General features: G+C 36.8%; 1 protein-coding gene across 1 annotated transcript in view; it reads left to right on the forward strand.

The window, feature by feature from the left end:
• TSPAN7 (tetraspanin 7) overlaps window positions 1-11,966 on the forward strand; it is a 127,243-nt gene extending 115,277 nt beyond the window's left edge. Inside the window, exons 6-8 of the mRNA XM_036226668.1 lie at window positions 1,367-1,450; window positions 10,666-10,741; window positions 11,005-11,966. Of these exons, the coding sequence (XP_036082561.1) occupies window positions 1,367-1,450; window positions 10,666-10,734 (153 nt within the window). The 3' untranslated portion in view covers window positions 10,735-10,741; window positions 11,005-11,966. The remainder of the gene's footprint in view (window positions 1-1,366; window positions 1,451-10,665; window positions 10,742-11,004) is intronic.
• The last annotated feature ends 6,130 nt before the right edge of the window (window positions 11,967-18,096 follow it).

Below are 18,096 nucleotides of genomic sequence, written 5' to 3' on the forward strand. Positions count from 1 at the left end.
AACATGTAATCCAGAATAACAACAACAACAAAAAACTTGTTTAGCAACATTGGTGAACTCCAACCAGATCATTTATTTTAAAGAAAGGTGAAGAATTAATTTTTAAACTAACACCGAAATTGGTAAAAGTGGTGTTGATTTTATTCACAACATTTAGCAATTTCATAATATGTTAAAGGGAAATTTCCTTCACTTTATGCATAGAGTTATTGATATCCAGAAAGAGGAAGTGACTTGTTCAAGGGCATATAGGAAATTTGTGGAAAACACTCTAGAATATAACTTTTCCCTATTTTTTTAAAAAAACGTGATAGTCTCCTTAGATGGAACCCTAAAATGCTGTAAAGTTGGCAGGTACTCAACACACCATCCTCTAACCAGATGATTTCAGTTTATCCAAGATTTTGCCATTTGTTGTCAAAATACTAGTAACTAATGCTTATAATGCTGAGTTTTCCTGTTCAAGAATGTGAAATGCCTTTTCATCTGTTCAGGTCTACTTCTGTATCTCTACAGTGTTTGCTTCATAGATTTTATAGATTTCTTGCTAAATTTAATCCTACTACTGAAACATTTGTAGATGAAAGTACAGTTGACTCTTGAAAAACGGGTTTGAATCTCACATGCCCACTTATACACTGTTTGTGTAAACACAGTACAAATACCTGTACTGTTTTCTATCATGGTTGGGAGTCTGCAGATGTAAAGGGCCAACTGTACAGCATTTTATATAAGGAACTTGAACATCTGTGGATTTTGGTATCCACAGAGGGGCCTGGAACCAACATTCTGCAGATACTGAGGGATGATTTATGTTTTGGAGGAGTCAAAACTTATACACAGATTTTCGGTTGTGCAGAGGTTCAGTGCCCCAACCACCATGTAGTTCAAGGGCAACTGTGCGTGTGTGTGAATGTATGTATGTGTGTATGTATATGTGTGTATATATTTTATGTGTGTGCATATACATATGTGTGTATGTTTGTGTGTGTGTATATATCTATATCTATATATCTATATATCTATATATCTATATATATAAAATTTGCTTTAAAATAATCTAGCCAGGGAATGAGAGTTGGGGAGATTTAAGTAAAACAAGATTAGCCATATGTTAATTGTAATGTTAGAAGGTTAGAAGAAGGGTCATTTTGGACTTCATTGTACTGCTGTATATACTTTTTTGTATGTTTGAAATTTTTCATTAATTTTTAAGTGTGAAAAGAATGCTTGTAAGTTCCTCAGGTGAGTTACAATTATATTTGCTGAATGAAGATCGGGATGCATGTGGGAGTGTTGTAAGTTAACACAGCCCAGTTTGACCTGGTTAAAACCCATCTCCGAGATTGTCTCTCTCTGTTTTCAGGGTTGTTATGATCTGGTAACCAGTTTCATGGAGACTAACATGGGAATCATCGCTGGAGTGGCTTTTGGAATTGCATTCTCCCAGGTAGACTATGTAATTGTGCAGTCTGATCAATTTCCTCTGTCTCCTGCCTTCTTTTCCCTTCCTAGTCTCCAGACTCCTGGCCTGCCTCCTTGTACCTTAGGAAAGTTGATAGATGGGGTCAGAACTCCTTGTTCATTAGTCCTCAGGTCATCTGTTTATTGATTTTCCTTTTTCAACTTAAATGAAGTTTTGCCATCAAGGGAATATCAGTTACAGTTCAACTAATGACTAGCTCCAGAAAAACAACTTGCTTCTTCTGTAGGTCAAATGGAGGTTAACTGAACAAAATGCTGGCTTAATTGGAGCATAAACAACTACAAACATCAAATGGTTGATCTGCATTTGGGGGGAGGCTTTTTACCTAGTTGTCCTGTTCCTTTTCTGTTCTTAATTCCTGTAGATCATGTACAAGATCTTATCCTTTAAAGAAAGCCTAAGTTTAGCCAGCTTCATTTTGTGGTCATTGTTTTAATCTCTAGGTTTGACTACTGTTTCTTAAGAGTAAACTGAATTTCTGTATATTACATTTTATATCCCTTTATCTCTACCCAGCCTCTCAAAAACAGTGACAAAAGTAATCAGGCAAACTAAGTGAGCCATACATATTCAAGGGTGGAAAAAGATTAAGCTAAGTCTAAAATTTTGTCCACCTCCACCAGGCAGTGTACTGTCCCACAGGCTCTGATCTCCTGGTTAAATGATATATCATTGCTATAATATTGCTATGGGTGGAAGGATTGGCATGTATACTTAACAACCAAATAAAAACTTTATGTTTAACTTATTTTCATACCAACAGATTATTTTTTCAACAAAGCCCAATTAATGTTATCTCCGTAAGGTGTTCACATCTCTAATTTGACCTGCTTGAATTTTATATTGGCTCTCTCGGACTATAATTACTTTTTCTCTACTCTGTATCTCTTTCTTTCCTGTTGAGCAATACAGATGCACTTTAATCTTATTCAAGTTTATTACTAAAGCTTATTTTTTTTAAATATAGCATACATAAATTTTAGGTATAGAGCTTAATAAATTATTACAAAATGAATATACCCATGTAACTGTCACTTAGATCAAGAAATTGAACATTAGCCTGGTAGTTTTTGCAAATATAGGGCTTAGCCTTAGTGAAGTAGAAAAGTTTTCTTCTCAAGCAGTTACAAAAAGCTGTGTGACATTTCATCTCACAAGAGTATGTGGAGTCAGCCAACATGAGGGTATATTTCTTATGGCAGTTCCAAAATGCTTTACCATACTTTGTTTTTGGGAGCTCATAAAGTAAATTAAACCCTCAACACACCAACACGTAGACAGACCAGAGTGGCATGACAAACAGTGCCTATTAATTCAGTCTTCAAAGACATTTCAAAAGAAGTTGTGGCCCTCAACTTTCTTCTGGTTGCTATCATATTTCAGTAATAACACTTCAGTGACATATCCATAATGGCCAGGAGACATTTTATAGGATCCCAGACCTTGTGTCCAATGCAGATATGCAGGATACACTTGACAGCTTACAAATATAATTTACATATGTAGGTGCAGTATCAAGTTCACACCCATCTACAGAACAGACTTGTGCTGGACATTTGAGGAGGATTGTCCTCTTGGAGAAAGGAATAGTGCTGAAGTCTCTCCTAATGACTATTCTAGAACTGCAAAGGCATATGATGCCAGCACACTATGTGGGGAGAAGAAAGCCTCAAAGGAGGTGGAATTTCATGGATGAAACATCTTATTATGTAAGAATATTCCCATGTCTCCATGAGCGGGTAGGGGATAATCCCATTTTCATTAATGAGGCAACTCAAGTCATAAAGAACCTGATTAATACCTCCCTCCACATCTTTCTCACACATCTCTATGAAGGGATTTGTGTTTAGATAAAGGTTTACCTGGCCTGATGAACATTAATCTCTCTGCTACCTTGAAGAAATCCCTCATGTAGGAATTGTTGAATTTGCTCTGTGGCCCTCTAGGTCAGTGAGAGAGGGGCTTTGGTCTCAAGGAACCCCCAAACAGAAACTCTCTGCAGAAAGTTTAGTTCTCATAAGGTATCACATAGTCGTTAGAATAAGAAAATGAAACATAAATCTCCGTGGCATTGTACAATTAGTACCATTCACCCACATGGCCAAATAGATACAATGGGGAAGAGACTTGAGCCTTGTTTTGCTCAGCTTGAGGTAGGGAGAGGAATGGCCAGAACTGCAGCTTTTGATGGTGCCAACAGCTTCAGGGTTTCTGGAAGCTGAGGTAAGCTTCCAGATGCCAGGAGATCCACGGAATCTCTGGGGCAATGGTAGCTACTTACCAGATGTGTGTTCAAGAAGAACCAACCATAATGATCTTGGTCAAGACCCAGAACCAAAGCTTTAGCCACATGTGTTCAAAAATCGTTGGACCCATGTCACAGTAAAACTTAGCAAATGTCGGCTGATGCTGATGAACCGATTGTGATGGCCTATGTCTTAGTCTTCTGATAATAAAGCAAGTTCTACTTAGTAGAGGCCACAGATAGATAAAAGCAGGTGGGAAAGAATAGAGCTCACGCTCACACTCGCACTCACACTCTCTTTCTCCCTCTCCTTCTCCCTCTCCCTATTCCTATCCCTATCCCCACTACCTTTCCTCACCTGCCTTCTATCTTCTCCTTACCCCTTTCCTCCTCTGTTTTTGTGACCTCCATGCTATCATCCCTTGGAACAAACTGGCCTTGCCTATCTGTTGAATTATAAATTAAATGCGATATAAAATACAAGGAAAAGTAAGCCAAGTCTAGCCTTTTAATAGAGTATGCAAGAAGTTAGCTAACTCAGCTAACTTAAAGCCCTTGAGTTCTATTTTTGGACAGTAGCATTTGGCAGGCATTTAATACTTCTCTCCACAAACTCTCATTGCCCTTGACCTCTCAAGGACTTGATGGGCAGGTTTTGCTGCCCTATAAATTTACAGCAGGAGGTTGAATGTGTTTTGATAAGGTACCTCCTCCCTGCTATTTGGGCAGCTGCTGTTTTACTCAAGAGGGCTTGGGGAAACACACACAGTGTGGAGTGGAGGAGACATCATCTCCTGTTTTCCCAACATGGCCTGGAAGCCAAGAATGAGGATGTCTGAGTCTAGAAACTTGAAGTGCTCCATGTGCTCCATTTGTGACATGGCTTCCCACTTTGGTTGGCTTTGGTCTGTGTGCACACTTGCGTGTGTATGTGTGGAGTAGTAGTGCTGGGAGTGGTGGTGGTGGTGGTGGTGGTGGTGGTGGTGGTGGTAGTGGTAGGTGTCTTCTTGATCTCTATATTTAGCACTTCTGTATCCAATGTAAATAGACATAGGGCTTTACTAGACTTGGAACTTATTAGTCTGAATTAATCACCCACATCACAGAATGTTATAGTCCTGAATAGAGACAACAGCGCTCTTTTCCAGAAGGGGAGAGTTGAGTGGCTTGTTTGAGGAGGGGTGGCTACAGTGTATCCAAGATTACAATTCTGCTCTCCTCACCTGGTCTTTTGTATAAAACATTTAGGACAAAGATCGCCTTTGCTATTACCTCAGGTAACACTATTGGCCAGGAATTTTTTTTTCTGGGACTTGTTTATCTTTTCTATATAGAGGGAAGGGCAAAGCTGTTGATAGCCTTGATGAGACATGGTCAGATAAGGCTAATGGAACTATTTACTCATTCCAGATGGTCCCTAATACCATTTATAAAGTTTTATTTCAAATCTCGGCACTTTCCCAAGGACAGGAAAGTTTTATTTAGTTTTCTAGTTATATCATTAACATAAAATCTCCACAGCATTATAAGAATCTCAATTTTTGACCTATTGTTTATCACTTTATTAAAAAGTTGCCTTTGTAGCTATTTGCTCTCCTCTCTCTGCCTCTCAGAGATTGGACCATGTTGGCTTCTCATGGTGATTATAGGGAAAAACACACTTACCCTGTTGTCTTTTACATCTCTTGTTTTTGCTGACATGGATACCACCTCTCTCTTAGCCCCTCTCCCCCAACTCTTGAAGTTGGCCCTGTTACTAGTAATTTGCAGAACCCCAATGATATAATCTGTGTTACTAGATCTTTGTGTTGCTCATACCTGTCAGTTCTCTGAGTGTGGGTGCCTTGAGAACACCTGGAACTGGTCTTTTGTAACTTATTTCCCTCCCTCTCTGGCTTCTCAGTTCTTAAACAGCAGGACCTCCTAGAAGTTTTCATGACCCAAAGGAAAGCAGAATATAAAACTGACAAGGCAGACAATGGTAAAAATAAAATGTCACTTCAAAAAATTAGATGGATGCTAATTACAAAGTCTTAGACAAATATAAATAATCTGATCTAAAACCCCCTAAGCTATACATGATTAGGCATTTCACTAGCCGGGAGAAGGGTGAGTGGTAGCTCTGAGGTCTCAGTCTTGAGGGTTTTTCAGCATAAGAGACAAGTTCTCCTTTTCCAGTCTCCCTCTGGGGTTTAAAGCAGAAGTCTGTCCAAATGTCCACATACTGCAGCCTTAATACATAACAGTAATGTGCTTCTGGAGGGCAATCTGGAATCATAAAGAGGCTACCGCTGCTCTTTGAGGCACTTTTTACCTATATTTAACCTAATAAAAGGTTTCTTTTATATAAAGATGAATCTTTCTGTCTGTAGATTAATTAGGTCTAGTAGCAAGCGAGTGTTTTATACTGCCTCAGACTGAGAAAGAGGACATGTCTTTAGGCTGAACAGGCTTTTTGTTATGTACTTGGAAATAATCTGGTAATAATAAGTATTAAGTATAGAATGCTTCCAGTCTCCCCCCACTTTCCCTTACTTGGTATCTCTGGAAATTAGAAATCAAAGTTTTCTCTCAAATATGATGAAAATACTATAATAAATTTGAAATCAGTAGCCCTGTGAATAATTCAGAACACCTACATATCCCAAATCCTAGTTTTTCTTGTACTAGAGTTAACTAAAATAAAAGTCAATGTATGTAAAATACTGTTTTCATATAGCTTGTATGTGTATGAGCCTCAGTCTAGGACATTTTTTTTAGGGAAAAAATTTCTTAGTAAATGTTAAAAATGATTTTAAAAAATCTGTCTTTTTCCATGGGCAAACAGAAGAAGGAATGTTCTTGCCTCATAACTTCAAAATATAGTAAATTTAAAAGCAAATAGCTTTTATTTTTACTTATATATTTAAGAGTTGTTGCTTCTGTGTGAAAGAGTATGTCCAGTGCACAGGGATGTAATAAGAATAACTTGATATACCCAAATGTGCTATGCACCTTCAATATTTCTTTGTTTCTTGGCTGGAATCTATCTTTTGAGAGTATCGAGAGTGTTCTAGTGTATATGTCTGTCCTGGAAAATGGCAGGTCTAATGAACAGAGGACAAGGTGTAAGGTACAGACTCCTTGCACTCATAGAGGGAATTTTAGTTTCTGATTTTGCACAGTATTCTGGAGGTCACAGCCATGATTTCTTTGGCCATTTGTTGGTACATGCAAGATACTATGTATTTTGTGGCACAAAATGATGTTGGCCAGAGCCTTGGTAGAGGATAGGGCAAGACCAATAGGTAGTGATTTTTCCTTACCTGACAGAAGTGCTAGTTTGCATATTTAACAGCACAATTTTAATTTAAAAAGGAAGATAAGAATGAGAGACTTCAGCAATAAAGGTAGCCAGGTGGACTGGAACCTGCCTGGGCAGGTGGAGAGCCAGGAGAACACAGTTTATGTGTTGCCCTGACCAACAATGGGTCCCAGTGGGGCTGCAGATATGTCATCTGTAAGATAAGGTGACTAGATGAGTGGTTCTCTCACCTAAAAGGCTTGTTGAAGCACCATTTGCTGTCCCCCACCCCTGAGTGTCTGTTTCAGCAGGCCTGGGGTGGGGCCTGAGAATTAGCATTTCTAACATTATCCTAGGTAATGCTAATGCTGTGGATTTTGGGGCCACACTTGGAGTGACATGGTACCAGATATTCTCTAAAGATCATTCTCACCTCTGATCCAATAAAACATGGCCGATTGCTTAAGGAGAAGGGATTCTATTTGGCAAAGAAAAGCTACAGACCTCCAGACTCAAGTGCACAATCAAGCTCATATCCAGAGAAAGCTGATCCTCCAGAGTTAAGAAAGAGAATTTTCGTCTCCAATAAGCAGAACAGATGTTCTTAAGGATGTCCTGATGGTGTCACAGCAGCTTTTATCAGATCCACCTATGCTACAGGTTGAGTCAAGGTACAAACACAGGTAGAGGATTGAGGTCTTCTGAGGAGGTGGAGATACCCTGTTATAGGTTGTACTGGGCTCCTGAAGAAGGTGGGCCGTGGATGTACATGGGCCCATCTACATATATGAGAAACAGAGAAATTAAAAAACCCCTCTCTCAGAGAAAGAAAATGGTATATATGATAGAGGCTTTGTTCATCCTTCTGCCAACCAAATCAAAGTTGTGATAGTAATAAGGAGCAGCAGCAAGGATAAATCCTGTGGGATGTAGATGAACAATCCCTACAACTAGGAAGTCCAGGAAATCACCCTGCAATGGCAGAAGGTAGGGAAGGATGAGGATGCGGGGCTGTCCAGTCCCGAGTGGCTGAGATGGAGGCAGCGGCGGCAGCAGAATCTTCTTAAAGGGGCCGCATCTGCGAGCGGATTTTCGCGGTGATGGACCTGCTCATTCTGTGCACCAGTGCCAATTAGGCTGGGCACCAGGGACTTAGAGAGAGACATTATCGGAGTAAAGGCCTAAGGGAGACTCACTCTATACAGAAGTGCCAGCAGTATCCATTGTTCCCTGTTGAGCCCTGCCCCCTCACAGTTCAGGGGCACAGCACTGCCATAGCTGTGACATCATCAAACTGGATAACAGAGGTCGCTCTGCCCAGAGGATTCCCTGAAATCCTGCCTCCCCCAACTCAAGACTTCACCTAAGCCACATCCAGGTATATTTTCAGTGAGTCAGGAGCTCCTTGCTGAGCAGCGCCTGGACTCATACTGGAGGTGGAGACAGCTGGCCTCTGTTTCTGGTGTGGCCCTTTGAGGCAACTATAAGCACAGCATCTGTGGATTGCTTGCTGAATCTTGACAGGTGGCCCCGGAGGGGTAGAGGCTTGGGCTAAATTTGGTCTGCAGCTGAACCCCTCTCAGGACTGTGCCACTGGAAACCTATTTCACAAATCCACACTCATAAGACTGGGAGACTTAGGAGCTTTGCTTAGTACATAGAAACAGACATGACAAGGCAGCCAAAATGGGAAGGCAAAGAAGCAGAAACCATATGAGAGAACAGAACAGAGATCCAGATATAATGGAGTCAAGTAACCTAATAGACTCAGAGTTCAAAACACTGGTTATAAGGATGTTCAATGATCTTTTGGGAAGTGTAGAGAACTTCAACAAAGAAATAAAAAACAAAAATGGAAATGGGAATTATAAAAGGGAACCAGTCTGAAATGAAGAACACATTATCTGACATGAGAAGTATATTAAATGGAATAAACAAAGTGAATAAAGAAAGGGATAATATGCTCTATCTAGAGGACAGGAAAGTTAAGGACACTCAATAAGAATGGCAAGAAAAAAGAGGCCAAGACTATAAAAATAATTTAAGGAGGATATCGGACACTATTAAGACTCCAAATATCCATCTGATCGGTGTAACTGAAGAAAATCAAGATGCTGAACAGCTGTTTGAAGAAATAATGATGGAAAAGTTCCTTAACCTGGTGAAGGGAATGGACATAAAACCCAAGGAAGCTCAGATAATTCCAAAAATCAGGGATCCAAAGAGGCCCACACCAAGATACATCATAATTAAAATGCCAAAGATTAAATACAAAGAAAGAATATTAAAAGCAGCAAAACAAATAATTATCTATAAGGAAACACCCATAAGACTGGCTGCTGATTTCTCAAAAGAAACTTTGCAGGACAGAAGGGCTTGGCAAAAAGTATTCAACAGTATGAAGACCCAGGATCTACAAACAAGAATACTTTACCCAGCAAAGCTATCATTTAGAGTTGAAGGACAGATAAAGAGCTTCCCAGACAAAAATAAGCTAAAGGAATTTGTCAGCACTAAGCCAGTATTACAGGAAATGTTGGAGGGACTTCTTTAAAAAGAAGAAAACATGTATCAAAAACAGGAATAAAGAATGTAACAACTACATTCCTATCAGTAAGTACCTTAAGTGGAAAAGAATTAAGTGCTCCAACCAAAAGATAGAGTGGCTGAAAGGATAAGAAAACAAGACTCCTACATATGAAAAGAAAGGAAATGGAAAAAGATATTGCTTTGATGGACCTAGAAGGTATATAAGTCAGACAGAGAAAGATAAACACTATATGATTTCACTTATATGTGAAATGTAAGGAATAAAAAGAACAAACAGATCAAAAACAGACTCACAAATATAGTGGACAATTTGGTGTCAGACAGAGGGGAGGGGGTTTGGGAGGCTGGGAGAATGAGAGAATGGGGTGAAGGGCTAAAGAAGTACAAATTAGTAGCTGATGGGTGGTCATGGGGATGGGGAGCACAGCATAGGGAACGCAGTCAGCATTAATACATTGGCTAGGTGGAGGGTCTGGAGAGGGAGGGAGTGATTGGGAAGATTGTTTTATGAACTATATAGATGTCTAACCAATGTACTGTATACTTGAAACTAAATAAAATAAATAAATTTTAAAAAACCCTCTCTCCCTCCACCTCACCTCTCACAAGCCATGACTATTACTTCTTCACCACCAAACTCAAGAATAGTGTCTTGTTGTCTTAAAGAAAGAACTATTATTTGGTCAGCTGAGTATGGCTGAATTATCATACTATGTTCAGATATCTTTCCAATGCATATGCTTATGTTTTGGATTGAATTTTTACATCTAAAAAATATTGATAATTCTATGGTACTTAATATTTTCATTACTCTCATAGCATATGAACACATTTTAATACTACTTAAGTGTTAAAAGTTTTTTTTTAATGGCCAGAGTGAGCTAGAAATTTATGACCAATTTGAGAACCTCCAGTTGTCCTCCACTGGTAGTTAGGCTTACTTAGATTATACAGGTGAAATCAGGTTTGATGTTTTTCTCCTGTCCTTTATATATTTGTGTACAAAAGCCCTAGTTGTTAAAAATTATATATGTGGAGTCAAAGCAGGGTATAGTTCAGTGATTCAAGACTGCTGTTCTCATTTGTTTCCCCTGGCAACAGCTGATCGGCATGCTGCTGGCCTGCTGTCTGTCTCGATTCATCACGGCTAACCAGTATGAGATGGTGTAAGGAGACGGTAAGTGGTAGTGGGAACTGTTTAATTTCAGGTTTCTCCCTTTGGGGCACATACTACCGTTCAAATGAGAAAGAGTACTGCCCAGCCACTTATTTACCTGATCTTGGTGGCACTTGTCCATGTGCCAAAACACCATTTCTGTAGTGCTGGGGAAGAGATGTGATCATTGCTATTGTGGAAAATGTATAAATGCTCTTTTCAGATTGTTACCTTATTTTAAGTCCTTATTAATGGTCACTCACATGTTTTAATCTCTCTCTTAGTCTTTCAAGAACGACGGAATAAGAAACCTGATTTAAAAAAAGAACCGCAGCAATCCTTGAAAGACTTCCAAAGAATGTTAGAGCACAGTATATATTATACCTGCCCTACTCTCCCTAATCCCCTATTCCGTGTGCAGCTGATACTCCCACACAGTCTCTGCCCAACCTTTCAGCCCAAATAATGTGTAGTGTTCCATTTTGTGAAGCCCTGTTGTGCAGACTATAGCCAGGTTCTCTGCATCTAGTCCTAGTGGACCCTGCCTGAGGCTCTTCCATCTGTACTTGGTCCAACTACAGCTCATCGTAGGTGACTGGTTGTCACACCATCACTGGCCCCACTGGGCCCTGCATGTAGTGTAGGAGGCTCCTATTAGCCCTTCATCATGATTGATAAATGCCACACCCCTTGATGTAGATAAACAGCTGTTATTTTGACTTAATCTCCTTCTGTTTGGGTTTCCTTTTACTATGGCTCTTTTCTTGCCTTCTTCTCCAGGCTGCCTAGCACATGTAAAGAGGTACATCAGTAATTTTTCATGAGGAGGAAAATGCATGTGTGATACATGAAGGAAATTGAGTTTTAGGTGGCCTCTTTGGTCATTACTATTATATGCCTGGGTATATATAGCCAGTTTAGTGCACCTATGCCTCTCACTTGAAACCTGTATAATCCTATTGCAAAACTGTATTGTTGTTTCCCATGAAGAAAATAATATTACTTTGTTTTCCCCAATTAATTGCTATTGTGTTATTTTACTTCTTTCTGTATTTTTTCTTTGCATTGACATTATAGACATCGAGGACATCATCAAATTAATTTAAAAATGAGTATGAAGGGAGAACAGAAGTCAAAATATTTTTCAAAGATTTTAAAAATAATGCCTCTGTCTAGCATGCCAACAAGAATGCATTGATATTGTGGATATTTGTGATACATGTATTAATAAATAGAGTCATTACAAATAGCTGTGTCCTGGTTTTGTTCTATGGTTATTGCATAAGTTTTTAAACACATATTTCTATCCTGTTTCACAAGGGATTGGAGGTAGACCAGCTTACACACTGACACGCCCCTCCATACACATTCCTACCTCTCCCCACCAAAATAGCATCAGGCATCATAAAAGCTGAAAGGTTAGAGATTTTTATGGAAATTTCAGAAACTTTAATCATTTATCATGAACAAGATATATTGTTGGCTGCAAAAATAGAACTTTCATGTTACTTCAGGCTAAAGGCAGAAAGATTTCAGCAGACTTTTTAAAAGTGTAGATGTCATTTAAAAACAAAAGGAAACGAGCATCGTTCCTTCATCATTTCTAATGAGCATATATTCCTTCTTTCTTCTCTGAATTGAATATACTCAATCTAGAGAAGAGATGTCATTATACCATGCCATTTAGTGGTCCTAATGCCCTGGTTCAAACTAAGTATGGAATCCTTGATTTAAAGAGTATTTTAGCAATAAGTACAATAGATATTACCATGATCTATTTTTTTTCCTCCTTAACGAATTATCCTTTAAAAACCTAGTTTAAAAAAGTCAACATTTTTAGAGAAATTTAGATCTCTTCTATGGACACATAGGTAGCTTAACACTTTTCAAAGTTTCATTTTTAAATTTCTATTTTATTATATATTGAAATGAAGCTTTTCTGTAAAATCCTAAATAGTCCAACCCATGGTTCACCCTTTTGGAAACTATGTATTCATTAGAATACTGCTAGTAATATTGGTATACTTTGATTAGCAAAAAATCTATACACTTTCTAAACTGTATTTAGATCTCACCATTATATAATTTCAATGAGAAGCATTTGGACCAAGGTTGATTTGACTTTAAAGATGTAAAGTATTTATGTTTCAACCTGGAATGACTTGTGTATAATTTACATTCCTCCTTCAAAGGAAATGAAAAAGACACAAATTGAAATACTTTTTTTGAGGTATAACATTTACATGTGGTAAATTGCACAATGAAAGTGTACAGCTTGAATTTTCTTTTTTCGCTATTGAGTTGTAGGAGTTCCTTATATTTTTTTTTATATTAACCCCTTATCAGATAAAGTGTTTACAGATATTTTCTCCCAGTCTTCAGGTTGTCTTTTCATTTCTGTTACTGTGTAGTAACTTTTATTTTAATATAGTCCCACTTATTTATTTTTGTTTTTGTTTTTTTGTGCTTTTGATGTTATATACAAAAAAAAAATTATTGCCAAGACCAATATCAAAGAGCTTTTTCATGTTTTCTTCTATAAGTTTTATAATACCTGGTCTTATGTTTAAGTCTTTAATCATTTGAGGGTCTGGTTTCATTCTACTGCATGTATATCCAGTTTTCCCAACGCCATTTATTGAAGAGACTTTTCTTTCCTCATTGAGTGTTCTTGGCTCCCTTGTTAAATATTAGTTGACCATGTATGTGAAAATTTATTTCTGTGCTCTCGATTCTGTCCTTGGGTCTATGCGTTTGTTTTTATGTCGATACTGTAATTTTTTGATTAGAATAGCTTTGTAATATTATTTGAAATCAGGAATTATGATACCTCCAGCTTTATTGTTTCTTCTCAAGATTTCTTTGCCTATGTGGAGTCTTTCAAGGTTCCATATAACATTTAGGATTGCTTTTTCTATTTCTGTGAGAAATGACATTGGAATCTTGATAGGGACCGCTATCCCAAGAAGAATTGCATCACTCACTATGACTGGTTTCTGTCATTGGAATATACAGATGGCTTTGGGTAGTTTGGACATTTTAACAATATTCTTCTGCTCCAGTCAGTTCTTAATTAACCATATTTCTAGTGAGAGGTGAAAGCAATGACATAGATAATATAAAATATCAAAAGTCCTTTCTTTCTAGCGAAAGCAATAGTTGATTCTAGTGCCTTCATTATTTGTGGATTGATTTTAGAATAAGGTTTGCCTTTTGTGTTGTGCTCATTCTAATACAATTAGTTTATGTTCCCTAACTATATACAGAATTGAGTGTAGGAAGAAGAAATAATTTAAGCATGTCATTAAAATATGCTGGGACAGTCTAAGGAATACATTAAGGTTAAAATAACAGAAAATACACAAAACAAAGATTTTATTCTTATTGTTTGCACACATTTAACAGTGATAAAAGCCTCTGGACAAAACTTAGGTTGAAAGGTATTTGAGATTATATTCATAGATTACCCCAGAGATTGATTTCTTGGGTTTTAGCTTGGCCATTAAGTAGTGTGTTAAAGCTCACAGGTGATTCTAATAGGCAGCTAGGATAGGCACCTCTAGAATCAGAATTCAGCTTACTGTTTTCAACTTACATAGTGCTTCTATCCCATTTAGTTGAGATTATTTTACTCTGCTTAATACATGCTTGTTTTCACCCTCATGGTTTTCCTCTCATTAGTTTGTGTCTGTTTGGCACGCCTCTCCCAAGGTGTCTTATCTTCAAAGACTATCTCTTCTGTGATATTCTTCCTGATGACTCTAGTCCTAACTGAGCATACCAATTTCTCTCTGTGCCCCACATTTTAGATCAGTTATTTACTAGAACACTGTCCATTTCGTCTATCAAATTTATAAAGTTATAGTAATGTCTTATCTTTGAAATCTTAACTGCATCTAGATTTGTTACCTTTTTCATTTTAAATATTCGACTTTTCTCTTTTCAGTTATGCCAGAAATTTGTCTATTTTATGTCTTTCCAAAAACTAGCCCTATGATTTGGTCCTCTCTATTGTTTTTTATTTCATTAATTTCTGTTCTTCCTTCTACTTTCTTTGGTTTTCCTTTAACTGGGGATAAAATTCTAGATTTGTAGTTGATAAAATTCTAGATTTGTATTTTAATACTATTATTATGAATTTGCATTCTTATTAATATTTTTAACTATCTTTTCTAATGTGATCATGAAAGGCTGTAAATTTTTTTCTAAGTGCTGCTTGAGTTGCATTTCAATTTTGATTTACAATTTTTATTGTCTTTCAGTTTTAGACATTTTGCAATTTTGAATAGGATTTATGCTTTGAACCATAAATTAGAATTTTCTTATGTTACAGTTGTTATGATTACATTTGATGAATATTTGCCAAGGGTATTGCTCTATATCCTTCTGTGTTTAGCCATTCTGTATAATATTTTAGGTATGTCTCTTATATCGCATATGACTGCATTTTGTTTTCTTTTTTAGCTCAATCTGGAGAGGCCCTACCTGAAAAAGCTTAATTCAATTAGGTATTGTTATCACTGCTATATTTAGTATTGTTTCTCCCATATTATTTTTCCTGTTTACTATTCATTTCTTATTTTTCTTCTCCCCTGCCTTCTCTTGGAAATTATACATTATATTTTATACTTTTAGAGGTTAATATTAATTTCTTAACATGCATACTTAAAATGTAAAGTATATCAGAATGCTCATTTTCCTCTAACATAACACAAAGACCTTGAAATGTTTGAATTCCAGTCACTTCTTACTTGCACATTTTTGTTGCCTAACATTTTATTTCTACTATTTCCCCCAAATGAATCATCACTTTTAGTGTTTTTAGACTTTATTTAGAATTGCCTACATATGTACATACCTGTTTTTGTTTTGCTTTAACCATTGCATCTTGCATCTTAATCCTTCTGGGATCAATTTTGTTTTTATTGAAGTACATATTTCGTTTGTTACTTTATCAAGAGGTTTATATGCGGCAAATAATATCAGTCTTTGTCTGAAAAGTCATGTCATTCTCCCTCTTGAATGATAGTTTAACCGGGGATAAAATTCTATATTTGTAATTGAAGGTATTTTTATACTATTATTAATAATAAGTCTAATTGTTCATTTCTAGGTAATCAATTCTCCCTAGTCACATCATTTCTCTCTAGTTGCCTTTAATACTTTCTCTTTGCCTTTGATGCTCCTCTTCAATATATGATAGACTTTCTAATTCTATCTTCTATGTCTCTTAAAGTATTTCATTTTTTCCCATGTCTTTATTTCCTGTAGAGCATCCTGGATAATTTCCTCAGTTATATCTTTCAGTTCTCTCAAATTTATCTACTTTGTTTTAAAATTCAGAAAATTATTTGTTTGTTTATTTGTTTATTTATTTTATTTAAACCCTCTATCTATGCCTTTTTATAGTGGTCTCTTTCACTAACTTTACATCCTTTGTCTAAAAATCCTAAATTATGTTTACCTTTTCTTTCAAATATTCTAATATCTAAAGTTTGTGGCTGCTAATCTTCTTGTATGTTGTGTTTGCTGACTGTAGCTCATGGTAGATTGTTTTCTTGTGTTTTTAATTTTTATAAGTTTTTCTTTAGTGAGGATTTTTTTTTACAGAAACGTTTTTTTTTAATTTTGGAATAAGTATAGATTTATGGAAAAGTTGCAAAATAATACAGAGATTTCCTACCAGTCCCCCTAATGTTAACACCTTACATTGACTTTGCACATTTGTGAAAACTATGAAACAATACTCATACATGACTATTAACTAACTCTAGACTTTATTCAGATTTCACCAGTTTTTTCTCCAATGTCTTTTTTTTTCTATTCAAGGATGTAATCCAGAATACCATATTATATTTAGAAAGAAGATTGGTTTCTCTTAGGTAGTACCTTGCAATCCTGCTTATGGGATTATCCCTACAGAGAGATTTTGCATGGTCCAGAACCAGATTTTATATTAGATTCTCAGTATAAATTTTGACTCCACACCTGATGTGGCTTGTTATTTCTGTAGGGTTGTTTCTGTTCCTCCTTTCACTGGTTTTATGCAGGATCATGAGATACAAATCATTGCTCAATATGGGCCCAAGGATATGTCTTTTTATCCCTTACAGGGATTAAAACCTAAACACATTGAGGAGTATAGTAGGTTTACAATCGTACTGTGCCCTCCATCTCCTGATCATTGATGAAACACAGCTCATGAGCCTATTGCTCTAGCTTTAAGTTTCTTTGTTTCTGTCTCCTGTATTTGAGGTTCTGCTCAGTGTGTTGTGTGGCTTCATATTTTTTTCAGATTGCCATGTTGCCAGGATCTAAATTCTATTATTTGTCATATGTTACATGTTGCTTTTTTCTTTTCTAATTATTTCAGGTGTAAGTAATTTTACTTGTAGTTGGTTAGGATTTTTTGGTAGTTATTTTTTTTTATTTTTTAAATTTATTATTATTATTATTATTATTATTATTATTATTATCTACAGCACCTGGTCTTCCTAGGTGGTCTCCCATCCAAGTACTAACTAGTCCTGACCCTGCTTAGCTTCTGAGATCAGACATCAGGCTCATTCAAGGTGGCATAACGATGGACCATGGGCCATGGACCATGGACCATGGCTTCATTAGGTCATGAACCCAGGACGTTCTGCATGTAAAGTGGATGTGCTAACCACTACACTATGGAACCACATCCAGTAGTTTTCTTGAGAGCAGGGACGATGTCATTACTGCCTTTATATCCCCCAAATGACTGATACATAACTAAGAACTTTTAGATTTTCAAATTGCTTTATGAATAATGAATGCATCATTTCCATGTCTTTAAACTGTGTGCCAAAATTTTACCTGGCCTTAGGAACATATATCTTCTTAGTTTATTTTAGTTGTTCCTCAAGTCCTAATTTGTTTTTCTTTATTTACCTGGAGTCATATTTCTTTTTTCCTTTTTTCATTAGTTTCAAGTATACAGTACATTGGTTAGACACCTATACAGTCCATAAAACAATCCCTCTAACTCTACCCGTTTGCTCTCCCCCGTGGCCTCCCACCCAGCCAATGCATTAATGCTAACTGCATTCCCTATGCTGTGCTTCCCATCCTCGTGACTATCTATCAACTACTAATTTGTACTTCTTTAACCTTTTACCACATTCTCCCACTCTACCCCTGTCCATCACCAAATTGCCTTCTATATTTGTGAGTCAGTTTCTAATTAGTATGTTCTTTTTGTTCCTTAGATTCCACATATAAATGAAATCATATGATATTTATCTTTCTCTGTCTGACTTATTTCACTCAGCATAATAACCTCTACATCCATTCATGTGGCTGCAAATGAGAAGATTTCATTTTTTTAATGGCTGAGTAATATTTCATCA

This window comes from Rousettus aegyptiacus, unplaced genomic scaffold, assembly GCF_014176215.1.
Source record: "Rousettus aegyptiacus isolate mRouAeg1 unplaced genomic scaffold, mRouAeg1.p scaffold_m13_p_9, whole genome shotgun sequence".
In the NCBI taxonomy this organism is placed as follows: Eukaryota; Metazoa; Chordata; class Mammalia; order Chiroptera; family Pteropodidae; genus Rousettus; species Rousettus aegyptiacus.